This window comes from Tachysurus vachellii, chromosome 9 (assembly GCF_030014155.1).
Source record: "Tachysurus vachellii isolate PV-2020 chromosome 9, HZAU_Pvac_v1, whole genome shotgun sequence".
Classification (NCBI taxonomy): Eukaryota; Metazoa; Chordata; class Actinopteri; order Siluriformes; family Bagridae; genus Tachysurus; species Tachysurus vachellii.
In genome coordinates, this window is record NC_083468.1 from 26,041,664 (window position 1) to 26,054,163 (window position 12,500).

At 44.8% G+C, this 12,500-nt stretch overlaps 1 protein-coding gene across 1 annotated transcript in view; it reads left to right on the plus strand.

Annotated features, from left to right (window-relative positions):
* The window catches only part of lekr1 (leucine, glutamate and lysine rich 1), a 99,408-nt gene that overhangs the window by 67,838 nt on the left and 19,070 nt on the right, over positions 1 to 12,500 (plus strand). Inside the window, exons 9-10 of the mRNA XM_060878378.1 lie at positions 2,629 to 2,790; positions 11,681 to 11,774. Coding sequence (XP_060734361.1) covers positions 2,629 to 2,790; positions 11,681 to 11,774 — 256 coding nt within the window. The remainder of the gene's footprint in view (positions 1 to 2,628; positions 2,791 to 11,680; positions 11,775 to 12,500) is intronic.

Sequence of the window (12,500 nt, forward strand, 5' to 3'; positions counted from 1 at the left end):
GCTAGGGATGACAGAAAAGGACAGATGAAAGGGAATGAGTAAAATAGAAACCGGAGATGAGAGGTTGAGAAACTTAACAATGACAGGGCACCACACACACACACACACACACACACACACACACACACACACACAGTTCTTTTGAATTCCTTTCCATACTAAACACGAGTTATTCCAGCACCATTTGATCGTAATTAAAACTTTACACCTCATACACCAACAAACTCGCTGCTGCTCTCAGACTACTACTAAAACTACTAAAGAAAAAAAAACAGTAAAACAAATAAATAAAATAAGAGGAAAAAAAAAAAGTTGACTCGTCTGTTTGTTTGTGTGTGTTGTTTTGTTCTGGTTTCCGTGTGAGTTCACCAGGCTGCGCTTTTCTTTTCTTTTTTTTTTCATCTCTTTATGTAAATGTTCCATTCGTTCCAAACGAATTTTCCATGTCAGATTTTGTACATGAAGTTGACATGGAAAAAAGAACAGATCCATTAAATGAAGGTCCAAAAAAAAATACAGAAAGGAAATAAAACAGAACCTGAACCAGCAGGATTCCCTCTCGTGTGTGTGTTGCCTAGTAATATATCCACTGATTAGTTACGGTTGTGGAACATTTCATGAAACAAGTTATCTCCGTTTTCTTCAGCAGCCTATCAGCAGTCTTCTGAGTAACACAGAACCAATCAACATGCGAATCCGGAGTGATTGACAGATGTTTTGAACTTCTTTTACCTTCGCCATCTCACGTTAGTCTCGTCTCGTCTCTCGGCTCTCTTTCTGCACCGATGACACAGTCCATCAGTGCTGATTACACCACTGTGTACCGAGCGCTCAAATCTCATTGGTCAGGAATTGTGCTCTTTTTTTTTTTCATCCGTCACAGCGTGACCAATATGTTTATATAAATGCGTTATCGTTTCTATAGCAACAGCTCATTCGCAGCGACGTGTACCGTAGACGCTGTGTATCATCTAAGACTAATAATAGGTAGATTAAAGGTGTGTGGTGTGGTGAAGAGCTCCAGCTGTGTGGGAGTCAAAGCAACAGCAGATGGAAGAGCTTCACAATCAGCACACACACACACACACACACACACACACACACACATACGCACACGCACACAAAATGACCTCCACTTTCAGAAGCTCTTTCAGAGTTCTTTCATCAACTCATCAAATGATTTCTTTTGAGGACACAAAAGAACGTGTGATGGACTTTGAATCAAGATCTTTGGCCTTAACCCCCAGAATGCGCCTCACATGTCTATACGTGTGTGTGTGTGTGTGAGTGTGTGTGAGTGTGAGCGAGTTCCACAGCTTGTCTTCATTCCAGCGCTTTATATCGAACATGTGTGAAGCTTTACCGTGCGTGTTTTCATGTGCGCGAATTCCAGACGCTGACTCTGCTGCCTTCGCCAAATTGTTTGCCAGTGACGTTTATATGATCTCATTAGTGCTGCCATGAGCCCGAATCAAACCCAGCAGTGACCCAGAGATACACAACACGCCAGCGGTTTACATTACTGTACCATATGTGTCACAGGTAATTTTCCCTGAGAAGACACACACACACACACACACACGGTCAGATAGTGACGGCTTTTCAGTTTAAAACAATACAGAACAATGATCAGAACAATGATCAGTTTGTGTCCACACACGTTTCCGTTCCCTGCTGAGGATAAACAGAAGGTCTGATGTATAGTAACAGGAGCTGTAACGTAACAGTACGGAGGAACTCTAACGACTAACAGCCCTCGCTGTTCTTTCTGATATTATGGAAAATACTACGTAATATATTTACTTATACACGTCCATATATGTATGTTTCCCCCCAAACTATTTATACTATTTAACGTGGAACACAATATACAGAACAGATCGAACTACACGAAAGGCTTGCGGTCTCACTCCGTGCCACGCTGTTATAGGAAACGTTATGGAGGAGTCTTTTGTTTCTCTTTTTCTTTGTCAAAGGTTACGTATTTTATCGATTAAAACGCTATTATTTTGTATCCGCCGCCTTTAACGGTGTGGAACGTCCCCAAAACACGCTATCGCTTTCTTCCGTACGTGTCAAATAAACCCTTCTGTCGCCCCATCGACATCTACGATTGTACACGTTTTTTAATCCCTCAGAAGGAGCGGTTGCTATAGAAACGATAAGGTATGAGAACCAGGGCATTCAATAGAATTAACACCTGCTGACCAATCAAAATGGAGAACACAACAACGCTGGTGTTATAAGGATGTATGAGAACTTTGTGTGACGCTGTGTTACGTCCGTGCTTACAGGAAGGGCAATAAAAATATTGGCACCCTTGGTATACAGGATGAAGTACAGCACTGTTGGATTTCTACACAAACCTTCTTTTGGAAAAGAATGATACAAAATAAATCATTTGTTAATTCATTAACAAATTCATCTGTAGTGCTGTATGTCTTTTAACAAGGAGTTAAAAAAGTAGCCTTATACGCTAGAGGCCGACCGGTGTGTGTGTGTGTGTGTGTGTGTGTGTGTGTGAGCATGTGGGTGTATAAAGCGTGTGAGTAGGTTGACGAGTGTATGTAGGCGTTTCTCGTGATTCTCCTCGTCGAGTCAATGTGTTCCCTCCTCCCCCTCCCACAGTCTGTCTCAAGACCTGAGGGAAAAGGAGGCGAGCTGGTTGTCATGCCAACACAGATGTGAGTCCCTGCAGCAGCAGCTGTTGACGTGGAAACGGAAGGAGGCGGAGACGAGGCAGGAACTGGAAGGAGCGACGAGGGAGGGTCAGAAGATAAGAGACGAGAGGTGCGCACACACCAAACCGCACGCACAAACACGTCAACACACATCAGTGCAGCAGGGGAAACTTTCGTTTTCTCAACCTGTCTTACTTCCTCTGTGTGTGTGAGTGTGTGTGTGTGTGAGTGTGTGTGTGTGTTGGGGCTTGTCCCAACCTGTCGGCTGTGTCTCCACACTGACACACCCGTCCTCTAGGCCCATAAAGGTGAGCCCCAGAGCAGCACAGCCACTGAAGCAAGCAAAATTCATAAAAACTCTCTCTCTCTCTCTCTCTCTCTCTCTCTCTCTCTCTCTCTCTCTCTCTCTCTCTCTCTCTCTCTCTCTCTCTCTTGCTCTCTCTCTCTCTCTCTCTCTCTCTCTCTCTCTCTCTCTCTCTCTCTCTCTCTCTCTCTCTTGCTCTCTCTCTCTCTCTCTCTCTCTCTCTCGCTCTCTCTCCCTCTCTCTCTCTCTCTCTCTCTCGCTCTCTCTCGCTCTCTCTCTCTCTCGCTCTCTCTCCCTCTCTCTCTCTCTCTCGCTCTCTCTCCCTCTCTCTCTCTCTCTCTCTCTCTCTCGCTCTCTCTCTCTCTCGCTCTCTCTCCCTCTCTCTCTCTCTCTCTCTCTCTCTCTCTCTCTCTCGCTCTCTCTCTCTCTCTCTCTCTCTCTCTCTCTCTCTCTCTCTCTCTCTCTCTCTCTCTCTCTCTCTCTCTCTCTCTCTCTTTCTCCCTCTCTCTCACACACACACTCACACACACTTTTCCTCCACCTGAACAGGATTAGTTCGGTGCACCGATGTTTTTTTTTAAAGCTCTCACCTCCTCCACCACACAGCCATTAAATTAACACAGGAGGAGTGAGTTCCTGTGGGAGGTTTTTATCTACGAACCCGTGATTGCATCCCATATTTTAACATGATGAAAATTCTTCTGGCAGAAATCTAGCGTTAAACGATTCATGAATCGAACTCGTTTATTCATCTGTTTAGTACTTGAAAGAATTAGATATAAGGGAGCTTCATACCTGGAGCTCTCACTTTGAACTTTAGGAATACTGTGGAAACGTGGGAACAAACATGGACGCTGGATGCTTTCCTCTCCTGATTTGCTGCCGGTACGGAGAGAAATATATAATGCGTGTACTGTATGTGATGTTGTATAGGGGGCACGGTGGCTTAGTGGTTATCACGTTCGCTTCACACCTCCAGGGTTGGGGGTTCGATTCCCACCTCCGCCTTGTGTGTGGAGTTTGCATGTTCTCGGGGGTTTCCTCCGGGTACTCCGGTTTCCTCCCCCGGTCCAAAGACATGCATGGTAGGTTGATTGGCATCTCTGGAAAATTGTCCGTAGTGTGTGATTGCGTGAGTGAATGAGAGTGTGTGTGTGTGTGCCCTGTGATGGGTTGGCACTCCGTCCAGGGTGTATCCTGCCTTGATGCCCGATGAGGCCTGAGATAGGCACAGGCTCCCCGTGACCCGAGGTAGTTCGGATAAGCGGTAGAAGATGAGAGAGTGAGTGAGTGATGTTGTATATAATAATAAAAGGGTCAGAGTTTTGAATGGTGGAAAGTGCAAGAAGGTTCAAGGTTTCCAACAAGGAAGTCCAAAAGCGTTCCTGATTCATGTAGTGATTCTCCTGCTGTCCGAGGTGTGGATCCGGGTGAGATTAGAGCGACCCGTTCAGTGTGGGTGGTCGGGAGATTCAGTTCATTATGGAAAAACAGACAGATGGATAGAAATTAATCACACAGGAGCACCTGGAACTGATGGAATAAATCCAGGTCCTGATCTAATCCCATCCAAACAAGGCTTTTGTCTGGTCAGGTCAGCGCTTGTTGAGTGTGTGTGTGTGTAGGTGTGTGTGTGTGTGTGTGTGTTCCAGTGCTTTCAGTTTCTTCTTCTGTTCCACCTGTTTTCCTGTCCTTTATTGGTCTCTAATTGCAACAATACCCACCTGTGTGTGTGTGTGTGTGTGTGTGTGTGTGTTTCAGTTGTTTCCCAGCTGTTGTTTGTTGTCAGTCTGGTCTCTCTTGTATCGTCACCCTTGTAGCCGTTTCTTTATGCATCAATGAATAGACCGCAGGGGCAAAGTGATCTTATTAGACACCGTTCTGTCTCCATTGTGTGTCTGTGTGTGTCTGTCTGTGTGTATGTGTGTGTGTGTGTGTATCTGTGTGTCTGTGTGTGTCTATCTGTCTGTTTGTGTTTGTTTGTGTCTGTGTGTGTATCTGTGTGTCTGTGTGTGTCTGTCTGTGTGTGTCTGTGTGTGTGTCTGTGTGTGTGTCTGTCTGTGTGTCTGTGTGTGTGTCTGTCTGTGTGTGTGTACATGTGTATGGGTGCTGTGTGCTTTTGTTGTATCCCAGTTGATTTCCTTGCAGTCTATGGGGTTCAACTCTGTCTCTCTCTCTCTCTCTCTCTCTCTCTCTCTCTCTCTCTCTCCCACTATCATTTCTCCAGCACACAAACACACTCACACACAGTCAATCAAACCAAATCAATCACTTTATCGTGTGTACATTATTCTCCACAGCCGTGCTGTGTAAGATACAAGTACACAAATCACAATGTACACAATAACACCTCAATACACACCTCATGGGGTGTATGGGGTATCTACTGTAGTTTATACTGGGGTGTATGGGGTATCTTCTGTAGTTTATACTGGGGTGTATGGGGTATTTACTGTAGTTTATACTGGGGTATAAGGGGTATCTGCTCTAGTTTATACTGGGGTGTATGGGGGTATTTACTGTAGTTTATACTGGGGTATAAGGGGTATTTACTGTAGTTTATACTGGGGTATATGGGGTATTTGCTGTAGTTTATACTGGGGTATATGGGGTATTTACTGTAGTTTATACTGGGGTATAAGGGGTATTTACTGTAGTTTATACTGGGGTATATGGGGTATTTAATGTAGTTTATACTGGGGTATAAGGGGTATTTACTGTAGTTTATACTGGGGTATATGGGGTATTTACTGTAGTTTATACTGGGGTATATGGGGTATTTACTGTAGTTTATACTGGGGTATATGGGGTATCTGCTGTAGTTTATACTGGGGTATATGGGGTATCTGCTGTAGTTTATACTGGGGTATATGGGGTATTTACTGTAGTTTATACTGGGGTATATGGGGTATCTGCTGTAGTTTATACTGGGGTATATGGGGTATCTGCTGTAGTTTATACTGGGGTATATGGGGTATTTACTGTAGTTTATACTGGGGTATATGGGGTATTTACTGTAGTTTATACTGGGGTATAAGTGGTATTTACTGTAGTTTATACTGGGGTATATGGGGTATTTACTGTAGTTTATACTGGGGTATATGGGGTATTTACTGTAGTTTATACTGGGGTATATGGGGTATCTGCTGTAGTTTATACTGGGGTATATGGGGTATCTGCTGTAGTTTATACTGGGGTATATGGGGTATTTACTGTAGTTTATACTGGGGTATATGGGGTATTTACTGTAGTTTATACTGGGGTATATGGGGTATTTGCTGTAGTTTATACTGGGGTATATGGGGTATTTACTGTAGTTTATACTGGGGTATATGGGGTATTTACTGTAGTTTATACTGGGGTATAAGTGGTATTTACTGTAGTTTATACTGGGGTATATGGGGTATTTACTGTAGTTTATACTGGGGTATATGGGGTATTTGCTGTAGTTTATACTGGGGTATATGGGGTATCTGCTGTAGTTTATACTGGGGTATATGGGGTATCTGCTGTAGTTTATACTGGGGTATATGGGGTATTTACTGTAGTTTATACTGGGGTATATGGGGTATTTACTGTAGTTTATACTGGGGTATAAGTGGTATTTACTGTAGTTTATACTGGGGTATATGGGGTATTTACTGTAGTTTATACTGGGGTATATGGGGTATTTACTGTAGTTTATACTGGGGTATATGGGGTATTTGCTGTAGTTTATACTGGGGTATATGGGGTATTTACTGTAGTTTATACTGGGGTATATGGGGTATTTGCTGTAGTTTATACTGGGGTATATGGGGTATCTGCTGTAGTTTATACTGGGGTATATGGGGTATCTGCTGTAGTTTATACTGGGGTATAAGGGGTATCTGCTGTAGTTTATACTGGGGTATATGGGGTATTTACTGTAGTTTATACTGGGGTATATGGGGTATCTGCTGTAGTTTATACTGGGGTATATGGGGTATTTACTGTAGTTTATACTGGGGTATATAGGGTATTTACTGTAGTTTATACTGGGGTATATGGGGTATCTGCTGTAGTTTATACTGGGGTATATGGGGTATTTACTGTAGTTTATACTGGGGTATATAGGGTATTTACTGTAGTTTATACTGGGGTATATGGGGTATCTGCTGTAATATTTGCTGTAGCTCATTTCTTCACTCCGCAGCATCAGACATCACTTTATTTATTTATATTTTTTACTGCTTTCAAAACAGGATGTAAAAACCCCCTTCTGGTTTCTCACTTATAGCCCAGCGGTAAACCACACACCATGACCTGACCTCTACATCTATACATACACAGGCTGTTTCACTGTCAGGTAGCACACACAACACAAAGATCCGCTTACAACACAATCTGAATGAATAGGTTAGGCTCCGCCCCCTGGATGAGCAGACACCAGGACTCACGTCTGTGGTAAAACCCTCACTTTATTGTTCTTGTTGTTGTTGTTGTTGTTTAAAAATAACAACAAGAACAATAAAGTGAGGGTTTTACCACAGACGTGAGTCACGGATCCTGAGGGCAGTTTGATGTTGTGACACTCCGTCTGTAAAGGATTGACGCTGTAGTTATACATATAATCTGCCCTGCTTGCGTAAGTTACCCCTTTACCCCCAGTCTGTTCACTAATTCATGATTGACAGGTATCAAGGTTTCACTAAATGTATGTTGTCTTAAAAACAACAAACCCTATATAGCTAAAAGTATGTGCACCCCCCTAACCACCGCAGCCACTTCCTCATTCAAACTGTTCCACAAAGTCAGGAGCACACAATTATCTAGAAAGTCTCTGTGTGCTGTAGTGTGACGATTACAATTTCCCTTCAGTGGAACTACAGTAAATACCCCATACACCCCAGTATAAACTAGAGCAGATACCCCTTATACCCCAGTATAAACTACAGTAGATACCCCATACACCCTGGTATAAACTACAACAAATTCCCCATATGCCCCAGTATAAACTACAGTAAATACCCCATACACCCCAGTATAAACTAGAGCAGATACCCCATACACCCCAGTATAAACTAGAGCAGATACCCCTTATACCCCAGTATAAACTACAGTAGATACCCCATACACCCCAGTATAAACTAGAACACCTTTGGGATGAACTGGAACTGGAGTCTCCTCAACATCCTGAACATCAGAATCTGATCTCACTGATGCTCTTGTAGAATGAGAAGAGAAGAGAAGAGAAGAGAAGAGAAGAGAAGAGAAGAGAAGAGAAGAGAAGAGTGCACAAGAAAAACAAATGGCTGTTAGGCTGTAGATGAACCTGATTATGGCGGTGCTGAGGTGGAAATGAGGTTAATCCATATAACTGAGCTTTGTTTGCTCAGAAGGTCAGCAGTTTATTGTGTGGCTTTGTGGAGCAGCTGATTTGGAGCTGTGGTCATGTGGAAGGCTTCACTGTAAACACACACACACACATTTCTGTGCAAACGAAAGAAGTCATCTAGGGCTAATAGTTTGAAATGTCCGTCTCATCGCTCTACATGGACCTCTGGGCGTAACACCGTGTACCATCTCTTTCTGGGAGAACACAGGACCATGAGAAACAGTACAGCATATAGTGAGGAACCAACACCTACATTGCTGGCCTGCTACGTATCGCACACACACCGCTCTTGTTTGTGGAAAAGGTTGCAGGGAGGTTGAGCTCGTACCCTGACAATGACACAACCAACCATGACTAGCTGTCAGTCAGAGCAGCACAGGATAACCACGTGCATCTAGGAGTGTGGGGGGCACAGTGGCTTAGTGGTTAGCACGTTTGCCTCACACCTCCAGGGTTGGGGGTTCGATTCCTGCCTCCACCTTTTGTGTGTGGAGTTTGCATGTTCTTCCCGTGCCTCTGGGGTTTCCTCCGGGTACTCCGGTTTCCTCCCCCGGTCCAAAGACATGCATGGTAGGTTGATTGACATCTCTGGAAAATTGTCCGTAGTGTGTGATTGCGTGAGTGAATCAGAGTGTGTGTGTGCCCTGTGATGGGTTGGCACTCCGTCCAGGGTGTATCCTGCCTTGATGCCCAATGACGCCCGTGTGACCCGAGGTAGTTCGGATAAGCGGTAGAAAATGAATGAATCTCGGAGCATAAGACGCTCTTAAAGTGGCCGTGACATTATGTCTCAGAGCTAAGGAAACTCTCACTGCTGGGTTTTTGAGCTGGACCCTTAACCCTAAACCCCTCAGTTTAACGCTCACTATAAAGGAGATGAATGTTAATGTGAGCGTAATGTAATGATGAATGATGTGTGCTAGGCTTCACCCTCACTGCTGTTTATCTGTTGTGTGTGGGATGCGACTATAAAACAGTGACAGGATTTAAAAGAAAACACAGTGTTTATTTTAACACCAATCGCCACGGTAATCCTAATAGCCTCGGTGTGGGATGAACGTTGGCGTGTATCCGCTCGCAGGATCATGACCCGGTGTCGATCGACTCCTTGTGACCCTGACGCGGATGCTTTGTGGCTTTTCTGACACGCAGGCATGATCCTCCCGATCCAAGGCTGTTATCGGCCGCGTGCGACTGGAGGACGCCGGGAACAAACGGCTTCTTTCATGTGCTCGAGTGCTTCACAATGGGGCTGTTGATGCTCCTGAAATAGAGAGAGAGAGAGAGAGAGAGAGAGAGAGAGAGAGATCCATGCTCAGTAACAGGAAGAACAATTATTACAGGGTGATTCCTTGTTTTTCAGAACTGAGAGGAGAACTTAGTGTTCTTAAGTGAGAAACTATAAATAGAACGAAACCTCTAACTGTTGGATTAATGCTTACTTAGATTACGGACTGGTTTAGAAGAAACCTCTGGGATTACAGGGAGTCAGATTAGTTCTGTGATTTGTGTCTGTGTTTGTGTGTGTGTGTGTGTGTGTGTGAGAGAGAGAGAGAGAGAGAGAGAGAGAGAGATTAAACCTGACACCCAGACAGATCGAGATTACAAAAGCGAGTACAGCATTCAGAAAAAATAAAAAGCACGCCTGCAAACAGCCACACTGGTGTAACGAACATAACGAAAACCTCCCGTGAGTTCTGTAACGCAAGCAGAGACCAAAAAGAAAAGACGTTCACAATACGGCCTTCAAAAAAGCCTTGTTAAGCAGGAATGTTCTCCGTGCCTCAGGCTTCTGCTGTAACTAATTAGCAACAAGTCACAGATTAACATCATTACAGAGAGACCGGCGGTATGATTTAACTGACAGAAATATCATTAGGCTTGTTGTTCCGCAGAAAGAGAGAGGGAGGGAGGGAGGGAGAGATGGAGGGGGGTTGGGGTAAATATAGGGATGAGTAAATAAAAATTTGGTATGTGCGCGTCATATACCAGCACTGGAGTCGGATAAGCGCGTCATTCCAGGAACTTCGGCGAGCTGAGAGATATTTTTACACTTTTTATCATCTTTGGGAGAGACACAAGTGTTGACGCCATGACAACAGGAACTCCTTTGCACCACATCAGATGTAGCGATAAACGGTTAAATAGCATTCCTCTAAATGATTAAGGCCACGGAGGTGAGCTGTTTCTCCTCTTCATCACTCCGCCTCCTCACTGCTGATTATGTTCCTTAAACAGCACGAGACTGAGAGTTTTATTCCGTCACTTTAATCGTCATCTCTGTCATTCCGGCCGTGACACGTTTGAGACTCCTCACTTTGATCTGGAGCAACATTCAGGGCGTGAAGAGTATTAAGGTGAGATGACTCGAGGTGACGGTGTAACAGGTACGCAGAGCCGACTGAGAGCCGGGCTGCGTTCAAACATATATGAAGGAATCTTGACCACGCAAGGGAACTGCCTTCTGTAAAGACTGGAGCGAGAACAAGTGATAGAAACATCTGGAAGCACTGTTTGCCACGCCCGTCCTGTGTGCGAGCGCTTCCTAAGCCGGGAGTTGACAGCCGGAAACAAAGGCGCACGGCATTGTGGGTACGGGGGAAACCCCAGGGAATGGTACGGATTAGGAGAGCAGGAGGAGCAAGAGTTATATGCATGCCATGTGCTTTAGTATGGCTGTTTTTCTGCACAACACACACACACACACACACACACACACACACCAGGCCATTCTCTACATTACATTAAACACTACATGGCTTTATTGTGTGGCCTTTTATTGATTTTGAATGCATATAATGTTGCTGGAAGTTACACACACACACACACACACACACACAGACACACACACATGCTCTTGTCAGACATTTTTAAGGGATTAGCTCACATATTCAAGCCAGCGCTAACGTTAGCTTTGGATATGAAAACAAATAATGGCGCCTCTTTCTTTATGGTCCGTAGCATCAAAGTGCTTACGTATGCAAATGTGTCGTATCTGTGCAGCTGTTCAGAGAGCTCTTTGAAGTCTTTGTACTTCTGTGTGCGTGTGTGTGTGTGTGTGTGTGTGTGTGTGTGTGTATGAGAGTCTCTTTTTACTTTTTGGATCCAGTGATATTAAAACTTCGCTCTCTGCCCTGCATTATTAATCAGGGTTCGCCGGTGCCGTAACATGCTCATGCCTTTGAAAGCACCGGTTCAAACACACACTGGAGGCATTTCATCCATTTTTAAAGTCGTTCCTTTGCGATAATTGTTTTGGACCGAAATCGATCCCACACGTGTGTAAATGTACCCCAAGCGCCTGCTGCTCATGTGCCGTGATGCTGTCTGTGTCCTCAGGGAGGCGCTGATACACACTCAGACAGAAGAGCTGCAGAAGGTGGAGGAAACGTACAGGAAAAGACTGGAGTTCTCTGAGGAACAGGGGTCAAAGGTGAGGCCATGATGTTCGCTGTGCACATGCGTCACTTCATAAACCCTTCACACAGTTCACTCACTTCACCTCTTTTGGAGAATGAAATAAAAATCTCCTGGATGATCTAAAGTTCTAATAGGACCTTAAGAACACAACGAGGAGGTTTTATTACAGCACAAAGAAAAACTCATCCAGGGCCGTGTCCTGGAGGCGTGTCCTGGATTTGTCTGAGCTTTATTTAAGAGTCAGTCTGCTCAGAGAGGGCGTGTCCTTGAGGGTGTGTCAGATTCCCTTTGTACAGAGAGGGTGTGTCCTTGGGGGTGTGTCAGATTCCCTTTGTGCAGAGAGGGCGTGTCCTTGGGGGTGTGTCAGATTCCCTTTGTACAGAGAGGGCGTGTCCTTGAGGGTGTGTCAGATTCCCTTTGTACAGAGAGGGTGTGTCCTTGGGGGTGTGTCAGATTCCCTTTGTGCAGAGAGGGCGTGTCCTTGGGGTGTGTCAGATTCCCTTTGTGCAGAGAGGGTGTGTCCTTGGGGTGTGTCAGATTCCCTTTGTACAGAGAGGGCGTGTCCTTGGGGGTGTGTCAGATTCCCTTTGTGCAGAGAGGGCGTGTCCTTGAGGGTGTGTCAGATTCCCTTTGTGCAGAGAGGGCGTGTCCTTGGAGGTGTGTCAGATTCCCTTTGTGCAGAGAAGGCGTGTCCTTGTGGGTGTGTCAGATTCCCTTTGTGCAGAGAAGGCGTGTCCTT